General features: G+C 42.0%; 1 protein-coding gene across 3 annotated transcripts in view; it reads left to right on the top strand.

Annotated features, from left to right (window-relative positions):
- PDE4B (phosphodiesterase 4B) overlaps positions 1 to 14,677 on the top strand; it is a 687,840-nt gene that overhangs the window by 635,802 nt on the left and 37,361 nt on the right. For all 3 annotated transcript variants that reach the window (XM_056122176.1, XM_056122177.1, XM_056122178.1), the window contains one exon: positions 3,864 to 3,976. In XM_056122176.1, the coding sequence (XP_055978151.1) occupies positions 3,864 to 3,976 (113 nt within the window). The remainder of the gene's footprint in view (positions 1 to 3,863; positions 3,977 to 14,677) is intronic.

Genomic DNA, 14,677 nt, shown 5'->3' with positions numbered 1-14,677 from the left:
ATTAATTTCAAGCCATTATAGTTTTGCTTTAAAAAGGAGGAAAGAAAGTCCAGGAGGTAAGGTGCTTACCTTGCATCCTACTTACCCGGGTTCAAATGGAAGCTCTCACACCACTTACGGTGTCTCAAGCATCACCTAGGTATGGTTTAACCTCTCCCCTAGATCAATAAAAATTTTTAAAGGGAGGCCAAAAGGATACTCTAGGAGGTAATGCACTTGCCTTGCATGTGGCTGTGGTGGCTGTGATGGCTGTGATGTTGGTACAAATGTTCAATATATCTCCGAAGCACCATTAGGTATAACTCCTGAGCATAGAGCCAGGAACTGCTCCTGAGCACTGCTGGGTATGACCCAACCCCCCAAAGAAAACAAAAACCAACCAAACAAACAAAAACTAAAGAGATAGTACAGGGGTTAAGGCACTTACCTTGCATATGGCCAATCCTGGTTAAATCTTTGTACCACATACAATCCACCAGCACCACCAACTCCTAACACAGAGCCAGGAGTTGTCCCCTAAGCACCACTGGGTGTGGTCCCAAGAAACACCACTCTCCCTCCCTCTCTCCAGCAAAAGAAAATTAATTTGTGACTGACCAGAAAAAGAGCAGGCAGCAGAGTAAGATTCTCTCTCTTTTTTTTTTTGCAGCGAGAACAGAGACTCAGGATAAAATTTATTCAAGAGAGCAGCATGGGATGGTAGACAGAGCCCTTTCTAGAGTGACCTTCAGTGTTCTTTTGTTGGGACCTCCCAGAGAATGAGGAGAGAAGTTCCTGGTACTAAGACTACTATTCCTACTCATAAGAGTTTTTCTAAGATCTTGTCCATCTCTCTCACTTTTTGCATAATTATTGTGATTGTTTTTATTCAGTTAGGTTCTTCTGTAAAGATTCAGGTGCTATTTATATTTTCCTTCAATCAACCTTTTTTTTTTTAACAGTAGCAACCACCTGTGTTGAATTTTTTTTTATTAGTGAAACACCATGAGGTACAGTTGTAGATTTACAAATTTTTGTGCTTGGATTTCGGTCATACCATGATCAAATACCCATCCCTCCACCAGTGCCCATTTTCCACCACCAGGATAATATCCCTCCCCCCCCACCCCCCCATCCCCCCCTGCCACTGTGGCAGGGCATTCCCTTTTGTTCTCTCAGCAGAGTAAGATTCTGATACCCACTGGTATCTCTTTATTGTGGCAACTCTAGGAGCACTTTTGCTCTTGTTCTGGATGATGATCCTGGATGAATGTCATGATAGTAGTTGGTGGAGCTCTGACAAGTCCTGCTCCTTTTCCAGGCTCCTGCTGCTCTATCAATAACTGTGTTCCTTTTGCCAAGTCTGAGTGAAAACGGGATCCCTTTTCCTCCTTGAAGGAGAAACGTGATAGCGCCTCCTACAGGCGCTGTGCAGAATCTGCCTGTTCCAAAGGCTTTGAGCCAGTTCCTGGCCATCTTGGGGAATGGCAGCTTGCTTCCTATGAACACACATGGTAATGTAATAGATGCCATGGTGGTAAAGTCCAGATAGCTGGGATGTAGTTGGATCTATTATTATTGTTGTTGTTGTTGTTGTTGTTATCATTATTGTTATTACTACTATTATGTGCTAGGAATGAGGAAAGGAAGGTTTTGTGACTTCAGGGACAGCCTTCTTGGAAGAAGACTCTCGTAAGAGAAAATGAAGGAAGTTAGACTAGTGAGTAAGTGAGATTGGATTTTACAGATAGACCGGTGAGAGAAAGTTTCCTTTTGAAATGGACATTGCAAACTTGATTAAGAAGGGAGAAAAGGGGTCTTGGAATGATAGCACAGTGGGTAGGGCTTTTGCCTTGCACGCGGCCAACCCAGGTTCAATTCCAAGTATTCCATATTGTCCCCTGAGCACCGCCAGGAGTAATTCCTGAGTGCAGAGCCACGAGTAACCCCTGTGCATGGCTGGGTGCGATCCAAAAATGAAAAAAAAAAGGGAGAGAAGGGAAAGGCAAGTCTGGCTTGGAGGGAGTTTTGCTAATCACCCCTCTGTTCTTGTCTGCACGTTTCTCAGGAGGGTGAAAAAAAATGGAGGTTGTCATTCACCTCCAGTGGTTTTTGTGGCTTTTCAAGTATGACATACAGGATATTGAATTTTAACCGGCTTATTGGGGTGGGAGAAAAACAAATGCCTGTTCTTTGAAATGTGCATCTGTGACCAAATGATTCTGGTTACTTGAGATCTCTCTTGGGTGCATTCCTTGCTCACTTTTTAAGCAAGAGTGTCCCCAACACGGTGTTGTTTATGTAATAACAATAAGTTCCGCAGCTTCCCCATTGTTTCTTAGGCAGGTATGAAGAATTGTATTCAAAATCTGGTGGGAACTGTCTGTCTTTTCTTTCTAAAATAACACTCCAAAAGTTTTCATTTTCTTAGTTCCGATGGTTTGCCTGCAGACCAGATAGCTTGGTTGCATTGGGGGACCATGAGCCCTTCAAACTCAGTCAAGAACACACTTGCCTGAGGTCTGAAACAACATCATTAATTCACCCAGCATTTACTCCATGAACACAGGGCTCCAAAGGTCGGTGACCTCAAGTGATAGTTTAGACTGACTTTTCAGTATGGAATGACGCTGCAAACCCTGTAGCAGAGTTTTATTCTCAGGCAACAACAACAACCACAACAACAACCAGAATTACATATATATATGTAATTCTGCAAATGAGGTTGGTGGTACGGACCCCTGAGAAATCTTTGCAGGAAGTGTAGCTTCCTTGAGACCTGGCTTTCAGTTCCCGTGCAAATTCACATCTGGCTCCACCTGAAAGTCCGGTTCAGAATTTCCCTGTGATCCTGGCAGCTGCAGAGCGAAGTTTTAGCTTTGTTTAGTAGAATAAGAGCGGCTGACAACCAAGCCAATAAACGTGTGTTCGTAAAACTCTTAGACAGTTTCTCTAAGGCTGAAGTCTTCTCCCGAAACCCTCAAGGAGAGAGGCGAGGGCCAGAGAGGGCTGCCTTTCCCCTCTGTTCGGGTCAGTGCTGGCTGGATACAAAGTGATTCCAACATTTCCACCTTTCCCCGGGGAATGACAGGCTGCCCAGGCTTCCGAGGAACTGTGTTCCCATCACATACACACACACACACACACACACACACAGTCCCCCAACACACACAGATACTGCCCCTTATCACACACACATACACACTGTCCCCCAACACAACACATCACACACACATACACACACACACACACACTGTCCCCCAACACACACAGATACTGCCCCTTATCACACACACATACACACTGTCCCCCAACACAACACATATCACACACACACACACACACACACACACACACACACACACACACACACCCCAAAATTCTCCCGACTGTGTTCCTTTTAGGAGAAAAACAAACCCAAGAAAATGCTTGCTTCATTTCTCCTCGAGCCGGCAAACACTGAGAAATGACATCACGCACCCCAAAGAGCCCCCGGGATGACTAAGGCGGTGGTGAGCCTTGAGAAAGCGCCTGGCTTCTGCCCTGGGTTTTGGGGACCCACGTATGCAGATGAGCTGCAAAGAGCCGCTTCCCCCGCCTCCTTCCTCCGAGGAAGTTTCTCGGTAGATCACAGACACCTCATCCCGGCGGGAGGGGTGAAAAGTTGGCACGAGCCGCCGCAGGCCGAGCACCGCGGTGATTTGCTGTCCCGCCGGAGACAACTTGGAAGGAAGGAGCCGGCGTGCAAATAATGAAGGAGCTCGGGGCCACCTTCAGTAGCGCCGGGATCACCCTCAGCGGCGGCAGCGGCAGCGGGGACTCGGCTATGGACAGCTTGCCACCGCCGCTGCAGCCTAACTACATGTCTGTGTGCTTGTTTGCAGAAGAGTCTTACCAAAAGTTAGCTATGGAGACGCTGGAGGAACTGGACTGGTGCTTAGACCAGCTGGAGACCATCCAGACCTACCGCTCGGTCAGCGAGATGGCTTCGAACAAGGTAAGAAGAAGGACCGTTTTTTTGTTGTTGTTGTTTGTTTGTTTGGGTTTTTTATTTTTTGGTTTTTTTTGTCTTGGTCCCCCTGGAGTTTGCTCCAGGACCACCACCACCAGCTCGGGTTGAACCCGGACCTTGTTGATCCGCTTGCTTTGAGAGGCTGGTGGCAAGTGCTACACTTGACCTGTGTCTGGATGCTTGGGTCCCAAGTGTCAAGTCTCCACTCAACTCTCTCCTTCACACCCAGCTACCCAACTTCCTTCTTACTGATGTCCTTTGGAATATGGCTCTGAGTGAGAGATAATTCATGACATATAAACTCACTAGAGATAGAGGAAAATCTTTTGAGATCGATGATGGCAAATGTGAAATCTGAGTGAATCCATTAGGTAAAATGTATAAGGCTGATGCTTTAGGGTGCGATATTAGCTAGGTTAGGTGGATGGCTCTGCTCAATTGGGCGACGATATGAACTCGATGCCTCAGTGGCGTGAATGGTTGGCTCTTACGTTCTACCAATTTTAAATTCTTCTTGGAAGGACAGCATGAATTTTAGGACATTCCTTTGTGGCAGGCTGTATTGATTAAAATGACTTGCGCTTTGCCTTCCAACAAGATAAAGTTTTTGTTGAAGTTTACTGATCTTCAAAGAAGGATCATTTGAAATTAAGTTCTACCCCTATTGTAAAAAAAAATGGTTTTATTTACATCTGCAGACAAAACTTACTGTTGAAGAGCTTTAATTATCTATCATTATATCAATTTGTTTAATTAACACCTGAATTTAGAGTGCTAATTTATGTAGGGAGAGTTGTTGCTTTTTGTTTGTGTTTTTCCCTTTTTCTTTTGAGAATGCTCGTATAGAAAAAGATGAATTTTTTTCACTCACATTTATGGATTTTACTCCTTATCCACAAATCTGTGTGTGTAAACTCTGAAGTCGCAAAAGTAAACATTTTCAGAACCCCCTATCATCTTGCTTGCAGTATTGTCTTACTGTCCATGGAGCTGGCTGGAAAGAAATTTTAGCTCCACACCTTCCTTTCCAACTTTGGGGTTCACTGGAGTATATGTTCCTCTTCCCTCATTCCTGGGGCTCAGCATATCCGTTTCCACAGAAGGTCTGTTGGCTCCTGCTCAAAGGATCTGAGCAAAGGAAACAAGTGTTCCTAGGAAGAGCCTAGAGGAAGGGAATAGAGTACTCTTACTTTTTGTTTATTTATTAAAAAAAGGACATAAATTCATCCTTTTCTAGGATTTCCCGTCAGCTCCAAGTTGGAAATGACAAGAAAAGTCATTTTTTAGTCTATTCTGGATTTTCTCTGAAGTTTGCAGTTAAAGCCCAAATTCAGGGTTTTTCCAGGCTGTTGTAAATCTCAACCAACTGCTTCCCCAAGGAGAGGAATTTGCGTAACTTCTCTAAACCACACCGGACTCCTATAGGAGCATTTTCACATGTGCTTCCCCTACTTTGGGGGTATAAAGAGCTCATGATCAAGGGCACTCCGACAATATGTATGTAAGAGTGAAGGAGGAGGCTCGTCCCTGGAGAGCCCCAGCTAGACTTTCTCCTGGAGTCCATAACCTAAAAGTAGGCAGTTAATTCCAGGGTAAGAGAGAGAAGATTCATTGAGAAACTAAGAGCCATTCATTTTCCTTTTGAGTGTTGCTAACTTGCTGGGTGTTTGTCATTTTCAGTTTGAGTATGCACGTTTCCCAGGCATACTCAGAAGTTGTCTCAGGAGTTCAGAAATGAGATGTCCGTCTTGCAAATGTTTTAACAAATGATGCCCTGGTCAGTGGAATCATGAATAAGGCGCAAAGATGAGGGAATGTGGAAGTCCTGGTGAGAATTCCAATCACTTGGGGCTTCCGCTTTACTTTACGGTGCTATGTGCAGGAAGCAATGAAAGTTGAATGGGCTAACCTTAAGAAAGGGCTAACCCAGAGTGCTGAGGCCAGTTACTTAAGTCCAAGGCAAGGCATTCAATGCTTTTCTAGATCTATCAGGAAGGAGATGATTTTATTTATTCTGTGAGTGAGAATGTAAGCACCCACTGGCCATTTGTAAAACTCTCTTTTCACTTAGCTACTTTGTGTTTTGGGTTTGGTTTGGTTTGGTTTGGTTTGGTATGGTATAGTATGGTATGGTTTGGTTTGGGAAGGCCATATCCATCTGTGCTGAGGGCTTACTCCTTCCTCTGTGCTCAGGGATCATTCATGAGTAGCTCAGGCACCAGATACAGTGTGAGGGATCAAATCCAGCTCAACTGTGTGCAATACAAGTACCCTACCTGTGGAACTATAACTTGGCCCCTATCTACTTTGTTCTAATCACCTCTGCCTCCAGTCTTAATTCTTCTGTTAGTTACGTCAACTAAAACTTAACTCCTGATACAGATGATGTACTGAGAATGTTCTTGTGACCAACCTCCCCCAGTCCTTAGCCTAATCCCCAAAAAATGGAAGAAGAAAAATTGACGTGGGCGTTATTAGTGAGTTTTCCAGAGCTGGGCTTTTACTACATTCTATTGTCGCAATTATTGGAGTATTCCATCCAACTGTTTAAAAATTAGATCACCGTCACCATGGTCAGGGTTTACGATGGAGTCCTATTAGCCTCTGGCTTTTTCTCCCTGAGCAAAGAAACTGTGACAACCACCATTTGATTTAGGAGTGAGCATGGATGTTCTCTACAGGGGTGGGTAAAAAGTGTGGGTTTGAGAGATAAAAGATGGTAGTTCAAATCCTGACTCCTCATTTTACTCTTCTCTTGATTTTGGCCAACTTACCTACTAACTCTGTCGTTTGTAAAAGAGGGATAAAAAAAGTGTTGCTATGATGGTGAAATAATATCAGGCAAGTAAGCCATTCAAGCAGGACCACCGAGGTGCAGTAAAAACCCATAAACAATAACCAGGAATACCATACATCATCTTAGCCAAAAAATCTTAGCAAAAAAATCATGTGTTCCCAGAACTAATTAAGTGACTGATGAGTTTTATGTGCGACTTCTGAACTTATGCAGTGATGAGAAACAGTGTTTAGTGTATGTCTTGGTGTGTGTGTGTGGAGGGGGGGCAGTCTGGGAGGTGGTAAGGTAAAGGTAAAGGTAAAGGCCCTCCCGTTGTTCGTCGATTTGCTCGAGCGGGCCCAGTAACATCTCCATTGGAGACTTTGTTGTTACTGTGTTTGGCATATCGAATACGTCACGGGTAGCTTGCCGGGCTCTGCCGTGCGGGCGAAATACTCTCGGTAGCTTGCCGGGCTCTCCGAGAGGGGCGGAGGAATCGAACTCGGGTCAGCCATGTTGGCTGCGTGCAAGGCAAACGCCCTACCGCTGTGCTATGGTAAATGTGCTACTCTACAGGTGAATGGAAGAGAACTGTAGTGAAGGGAAAACAAGCCTCTTTTCATATTTATATCTGCTGGGACTTTTGCTGTTTGTTTTTACCTTAACCCTCTGATATTTTGAAGAGAACTGAGTGACTCCAAGTTTGTTAACTGGCTTTACCAGCTGTGCTTTTAGAGTCTAGAGAGATAGAGCAGGACATTCTTGCTTGATTATTTAAACATTGTCTTCTTCTAGGCCCAAATTTCCCTGATCCTTTTATGCTGGCCACAGGCCAAATGGAAATCTAGAATTATGGAAAAAGATGCTTGGCAGGTGGGTTAGCATTATACATTCCTTTTCACCATGAATTACAACCAGGCAAAATACACTGACCAGGAGTGCCCAGAGGCAATGGTTTTGGTCAAGATAAACTTGAAAACTTCAGCAGCAGCCCCTGTGGGTCTACTGTCAGGGTTTGCTTTAAGGACAGACCCCCCTCCTGAGAAGCCTTCCTTCCTTGTTGGGTTGCAACTTTTACCACCTCCTGAATTAGAAGACTCGTCTTGCACTTTTCAACAGGCCTCAGAGCATGAGTTGCCCCAGCGGCAAAAACAGTCAGATGTTTTGAAAACAGGATGCTTTTGCTCTGCATTATAAAAAGAGGAACGGAAAGAGAAACACTCTAGAAAGGAAGAAAGCAAATGGCCTCAGCAGGATCCCCAGCCCAACCCGGGCATAAACACTGACCTATCTTCCTGACCTTCCCTGTGGCTCAGTTCCTGACCTCCTGTCACCAAAGCCCACCTACGTCATTTCAGGAGGATAGGAGGACCGGCGCAGCTGCAGAGAGGGTGACTAGAATTTCCTGTCTCCTTCCTGACAGACAGTCAGAAAAGCAGAGCCTTGCAACAACAGCAACAACAGCATCTGAGCAAAAAAAAAAAAAAAAAAGAAAGAAAGAAAAAGGTGGGAAACCACATAGAGAATCATGAGGAGGTGACTCTGAGGACTGAGGGGAAGAAGAGAGGTTTCACTGAGAAATGGAGTCACTGGCTGATGGGAAAATGACAGAGGGGCATGTTCAAGCCCTGTGGTCACTGTCAAGGTGTCACCAGCACCTTCTACTTCTCTTCCCCTTTTCCTCTAGCTTTGAGCCTAACACAGGGAACTTCTCTGTGCCATATGCTGCTTTGAACCCCACAGGGAAAAGGGGACATAGACGGGCTTAGAGGGAGCCTGCATGCAATTTTCTTTTCTTTCCAGTGAAGCATCCAAACCTACTCTGAAAGTCAGTGTTGAAGAAATCACTGAGAAATGAACGAGAGTTAGACTGTGCAGGTTCACTGTAGACAACTCAAGGGACCATACTTGGGGAAGTGAAATGCCTCCCGTGGTGCAAGTTGATATTTCTGGTCCTCCAGGTGAGACCCTCCTGGTGCGTGCACAGAGAAGCCGCATGGAGCAGTCTGTGCTCCTAGGTGGGAGGGTGCAGATTCATTCACCAGGTCCCCAAGACCCCAGCACCATGGTTACTGGGTCAACATGAGAAACAGATTGCCCTCAAGTTGGGTGATGTATCGTTTTCTAAGTGAATATTCAGTATGCCTGGGAATTGTCGACTTGGCCAGACTAGATGGAAATAGATCTTACTCGTCAACAGATTCATCTCGCTGCTCTGTTAGGAAGAAGATAAGCAGATGATCAATAATGGAACTTTTGCCCCACGTGATTCAGTATGCTTGAAGTAGTTTCACCCTTTGGGTTCAAAAGGATCCTTTTCTGGGCCCTAATGTTTAGAGAGAAGCCTGGTCTAAGCTTCCCCCTCTGCTCAGAAGGTAACGCACCTGCAAGGCAACCGAACCACCTCATCCAAACCACACTTGCATCCACTTTACCCCCACACTCCAAGTGGAGCTTTGAACCCCACTTCTGGGCATGGAGATAGCTCTTCTCTGGATGTGCTGCAGGAATGCACACGTTAGGTTAAAGAGAAGAGTGGTGTGACGGGAGCTTGGCATGGAGAGTGGCACCCACAAGTGATGTCCCTGGATATCACTAGGTGCTAGGATAAGTGTGGGGAAAAGCACTGTTCAGGATCCAAATGTCCCTTGCATTGCCATATTTCAGGAGCTCAGCTAGGAAAAAGTGTCTGGTAAAGTAGTATTGAAGGGTTCAAATTATATCTTTATATATTTAGATTTAGGGCATTTTGTCCTACACACTTAGAAGTGATCCCCAATTAGGACAGAATAGAATGGAAATTGGTTCTGACTGCCAGATGAAGGAGGGCTCATGTATTTCTTGATCCAACTTTTCTCTTGTTGGTGCTCTGAAATATAAAGAACTGGACAGAGGCAGCAAAGTGAAAAGAGCTGGGGAATGAGTGTAAGTTCTTGATCTGGCTCTATTCAGGTGCATTAAATTAGATCCTTTTGAGTCTTTGTTTTTTTGTGTCTGCATAACAAAATAGTTGTGAAACACTGACATGATCATCACTTCTTGTGTTTGTTGATGAAACAAAATTACCTACAAACTACAGGTGTTTCCTAGGATTATAGTTTCTACTAAGCTTCTTACCTACATGGTGTGATTTATCCATACTATCATTATTTCTGTGTTACACATGTATAAAGTGAGATTGGAGAGTTGAAATAAATTGCTTAAAAGTTAAGAAGAGAGTCAGGATTCATGTCTAGGGCCAACTGACTCACCAATAACCTCACTGAGACAAAAATAATAGAAATGTTTTAAAGATACTTAAAATTTTATAATGGAATTTGATTGTGGTTTCTGGGAGGTCTAACCCAAGTCATCATTGATTAAGTCTAATCTGCAATTACCATGTCCTGGACTTTCAAAACCCTTAAATCCATTATCCCATCTGGGAAACAGTGTCTACTCATACAGAAGATGGAAAATAATAAGCATAGTTAGAAAACACCCATAAAGATGTAAATAACAACTTGAACTAAATTCACTGTCTATTGCAAGTCTCCATATTTCAATATCTATTTGTTTTTCAGAATTTCCAAAATAAGCCTAAGATAAACATTGACAGGTATTAAAGGGACTTTAGACTATGCCCAAATTTCACTCTCACCCAGCCTTAAAAGTTAACAAGAGGGCTGAAGCAAGTAGGGTGCTTGTCTTACATGCGGCCAATCCTGGTTCGATCCCCAGTCTCGCATAGGGTCTCCAAGTACTGCCAGAAGTAATGCCTGAGGGTAAAACCAGAAATAACCCCTGAGCATCACCAGGTGTGGCCCCAAACAAACAAACAAAAATAATAAACAATAATACAACTAAATAGATTAAGTGTTCAGTTGTACACTTACAGTATGCATTGTTATCCAGAATATTGGTTTTGTCACTTAAAATTATAATATCATCATAGAACATGCATTTGGCTTATAGTTTCCATACTTCTTTCTTTCTTGTCTTTTTTTTTTCTCTTTAGAATACACCTCAGCCTCTAAGCCTCCCCAAATCTGTGCCATTGTTTTCTATGCAAGAAAAGCCAAGGGCGGAGCTTGCTCTTGTGCCAGTCTTCCAAAACATTTGCTTTTCCATGAAAGTGTGCCCAGGAAGAGGAGAGAGCTCAATTCTCTTGCAGCCCATACTGAGCAAGCCCCACACTGCCAGGACACCCTAGTGCCACCATCAAAAGAGACCTCGCCCTTTTTTAAAGGCACAGGGCCAGTTGCAGATGTACATCCCTGCACATCCCTTCCCTTGAACATTTTTCAGCCTGCCAGTCCCTCTCTTGTCTTGCTCATTTGTACGTGATGTTTCCCTCAACTGGTGCCAAACTGTTTAGTCTCATGGATCTTTTACTGTAATTTCCTTTGTTTGATTTACTTTAAAGTAGCCAAGTGTTTCCACAAAGAAATGACTGTTAAGTTATTTAGAAATGAGAAGGACAGTAAAACTCTCCTTTGTTTCTGTTTGGGGAAGTGCCTGAATACCCCTTTTCTCCTGAAGAAGTGTCTGATCATCCTGTGCTCTTTATGGAGGGGAGTTTAAAAGCTGTAAATCACCAGCTTTACTCATCAGTCACAATGTATTTCCTTCTTGCAAATGTTTGGAGTACCACATTTTTTTTTGTTTGTTTGTTTTTAGGCCACACCCAGTAATGTTCAGGGGTTACTCCTGGGTTACTCCTAATTCAGACTCAGGAATTACTCCTCTCCATGCTCAGGGGGACCATATGGGATGTAGGGGATGCCAGGGATCGAATCGGGGCTTGCCAAGTGCCAGGTAAATGCCCTACCCGCTGTACTATCACTCTGGCCCCCTTAAGTGTATCTCTTTTGAAACCAAAAACCTTTAGAGATTGAAATTGAGCAAATTGATTGAAAATAAAATGCATTGTCATAGCTTAATTTTATAGCTTTTATTTATATTGTTAGCTTATCAAGAGATGGTCACCTTAAAATTAACATCACCAAACTTTAGTGGTCCAGGCTGGCCTGCTGTGCAGGGAGGGTGTTTGCCTTGCATGCGGCTGACCTGGGTTCAATCCCCAGCATCCTATATGGTCCCCTGAGCACCACCAGGAGTAATTCCTGGAGCATCACCAGGAGTAATTCCTGGGTGCAGAGCCAGGAGTAACCCCAGTGCATCACCGTGTGTGACTCCCTCCCCCCAAAAAAAAGCCAAAAAAAAAAATAGAAAGCAAAAACTTTAATGGTCAAGTTTCCTTTACTCCTAGCTAACATCCTAGTCAGAAATCATGTAATTAAGTTGAGTATAGATCCCGGAGAGGAGAGCAAAATTCAACTAATTTTTAAAGTTTGATTTTAGGACATCTGAAAAGATCAATTTTGAATAGCTTAAAAAAAACAATAAGCAGAAGGATATCATTGATAGAATACCTTTTTGATGCAACCATACAGGCCCTGTGCTGAAATTATCACACAAAGCAAAGAGAAGTGTTAATTTGGCGCCTCTTGAGTAACTTCGGTTAGTTTGGAAGAAATTAAATTGATTAAACCCTTCAAGAGAAAATGGTTTCTTTCTAGTTATACACTCTTGCTTAGTTGAATTAGACAAAATCTTAGAGGTTTTTTCTTTAGTTTTTTTTTGGTGGGTTTTATTGGTTTTGTTTTGTTTTTGTGTTTTTTTTTTTTTTGACTTTTTGGCTTTTGGAGTAACACCTGGCAATGCTCAGGGGTTACTTCTGTTTTCTGCAATCAGGAATTACTCTTGGTGGTGCTTGGGGGACCATATGGGATGCCAGGGATTGAACCTGGCTCAACCAAGTGCAAGTCAAACCTACTGTACCATCTACTCCGACCCCAATCCTTGGGTTTTTAAGTTCCAAAGATAGAAGTTTTTGTTTTTCAGTTTTGTGGTTTTTTGAGGGGTAAAGGTGGTGTTGGGCCATATTCTGAGGTTCTCAGGGGATAACTCAGGGGTTTTCCTGAGCTTTGTGTTCAGGGGTTATTCCTGGGATCCAAACCCCACCGACTTCTTGCAAGGCAAGCACATTGCATCCTACATTGCCTCCCTTATTGTCTCCCAGGCCCCAAAGGTAGTCTTAACTATGACCTATTTAAAGACTTCCTTTAATAGACTAGGATTAGAATATTAGAAGATTAAATAGACAATGTTTTCCAAAGATCTTTGTAAGTTGTATAATGAGTCTCAGTGAAAATTAATTTTATGCTGGGATGATGTCCTCAAAGTCATAAAGTTAAATATGGAAAAGTATAAAATTAAAGTATAGATCTGAGTTACAAATCTAGTTTTCTGGTCATGTCTAGCAAAAGAATTGAGTTAGTGAAAAATAAGGAATATTCCCTTTTAGTTGTGTTGATTTTTAACTTCATTGTCCTTATTATTTTTTTTGAATTTTCTTGTCTTGATCATGTTAGGTAAGAAAACTTATTTAGCACTTCTGAATATTTTGTGTTCAAAAGCAGGCAGAAAATTAAATAAGCTACTGTAAATCTTCATGGCATTTTTCTTTCATTTTTTTAAATTTTAATTTTCAAATATATATGCATACAGATATATATATATATATGATCTCATTTTACAAAAGTAGCTAGGATTAGCAGTTTCATTCTTTACACAAATCAAATAATACCCCCTAGATGATTTATTTCCAGCTTTTCCAACAAAACATACTGCCTATTTGTGATTGATTCCTATTATATGTATTAATGGCGACATGATACTGTTGAGAAAATGTGCGATGAGCAACTTACCCAATCTGTAATTCATGTGTTTAAGTTTCTCATCATTATAACTTTGTCCTATCTCTGATTCATGCCTTAAGTAGGTTAAATGGATTAATGGATTAAAGAACATGAACATTTTTAGAACTCTTGATACTTGCTTGCTTTTTCACTAAATCCAATGAGAAACTTTTAGTAAAAGTCCTGTGATTCATAGGACTCCCCCAATTTCTTCCAATTCTTTCTCTTAACAAGCTGATAAATTGGAGAGCTTTACTAGTTTGTAAAAATAAAAAACCAAAACCAGTCAACACTTAGATTCTCCCTGCAACTTCTGAATTATTAGCCTGAGAAGTTGAATTGCAAAGAGTGATGGCTGGTGTAACCCTCTCCCTACACCAAAGCATGTTTCTGCTCAGTGACCCGATTATGCAAAGCTCAAAAATCGAGTGGGATTTCTGAATTCTTGGTTATTTCATTGACATTTTAACGCTATTCAGTTCCACATTTTTGGCAGCCCAAGATTTAGAAACAGATTTAGAAATCAATGTGATTAAGGTCCTTTAGATACTTTAAATTAAATAAACTGTGTATAGCATACATACTTTTTATTGTTTGGGTAGCTTAAAGATGAATTTGGCTACTTGTATATGTATGAATTAAGTAGATATTGAAAATACTTTGTCCTAAAATATTGACGAGTTCTCAACTATTAATTTTACTTAACATGAAAATACACAGGAAGAAATAAAGGGAAAATTATTCAGGGAAATTTGACCATCTTGGTTACAATGTTTATTAAAAAAAATTATTCTATGTCTTAAATACTCTCTTAACTTCAGCTCTTGGTAAAAAAATGCTCTCTAAACTTTTAACTTCCAGTTCTTTTGGTAAAAAAAAATGCTTTCTAAATTTTAGCTTTTTTAGTAAACCCATTTCTAAACATTACTTATACTTTTTAGTGGACAAAATAAGAGAAAATTTCTTAGTCAAGCATTGTAGGCAACAAAAATGAGTAATTTTTGACACAATTAAAATGAAGGGAGGAAGCTCAGCTATTAGAATAGGGAATAAGAAACTTCAATTAAAAAACTAAAAAGAAAAAGGGGGGGGGACCAAAGAGATGATACAGCAGGAAAGGAAGTTGCCTTGCACACAATGTTCTATCTCTGGTACCCAAGATACCCC

The sequence above is a fragment of the Sorex fumeus genome, unplaced genomic scaffold, assembly GCF_029834395.1.
Source record: "Sorex fumeus unplaced genomic scaffold, SorFum_2.1 ptg000045l, whole genome shotgun sequence".
NCBI lineage: Eukaryota > Metazoa > Chordata > Mammalia > Eulipotyphla > Soricidae > Sorex > Sorex fumeus.
Note: the sequence above shows the minus strand (reverse complement) of the source record. Positions and strands in the feature narration are given on the sequence as shown.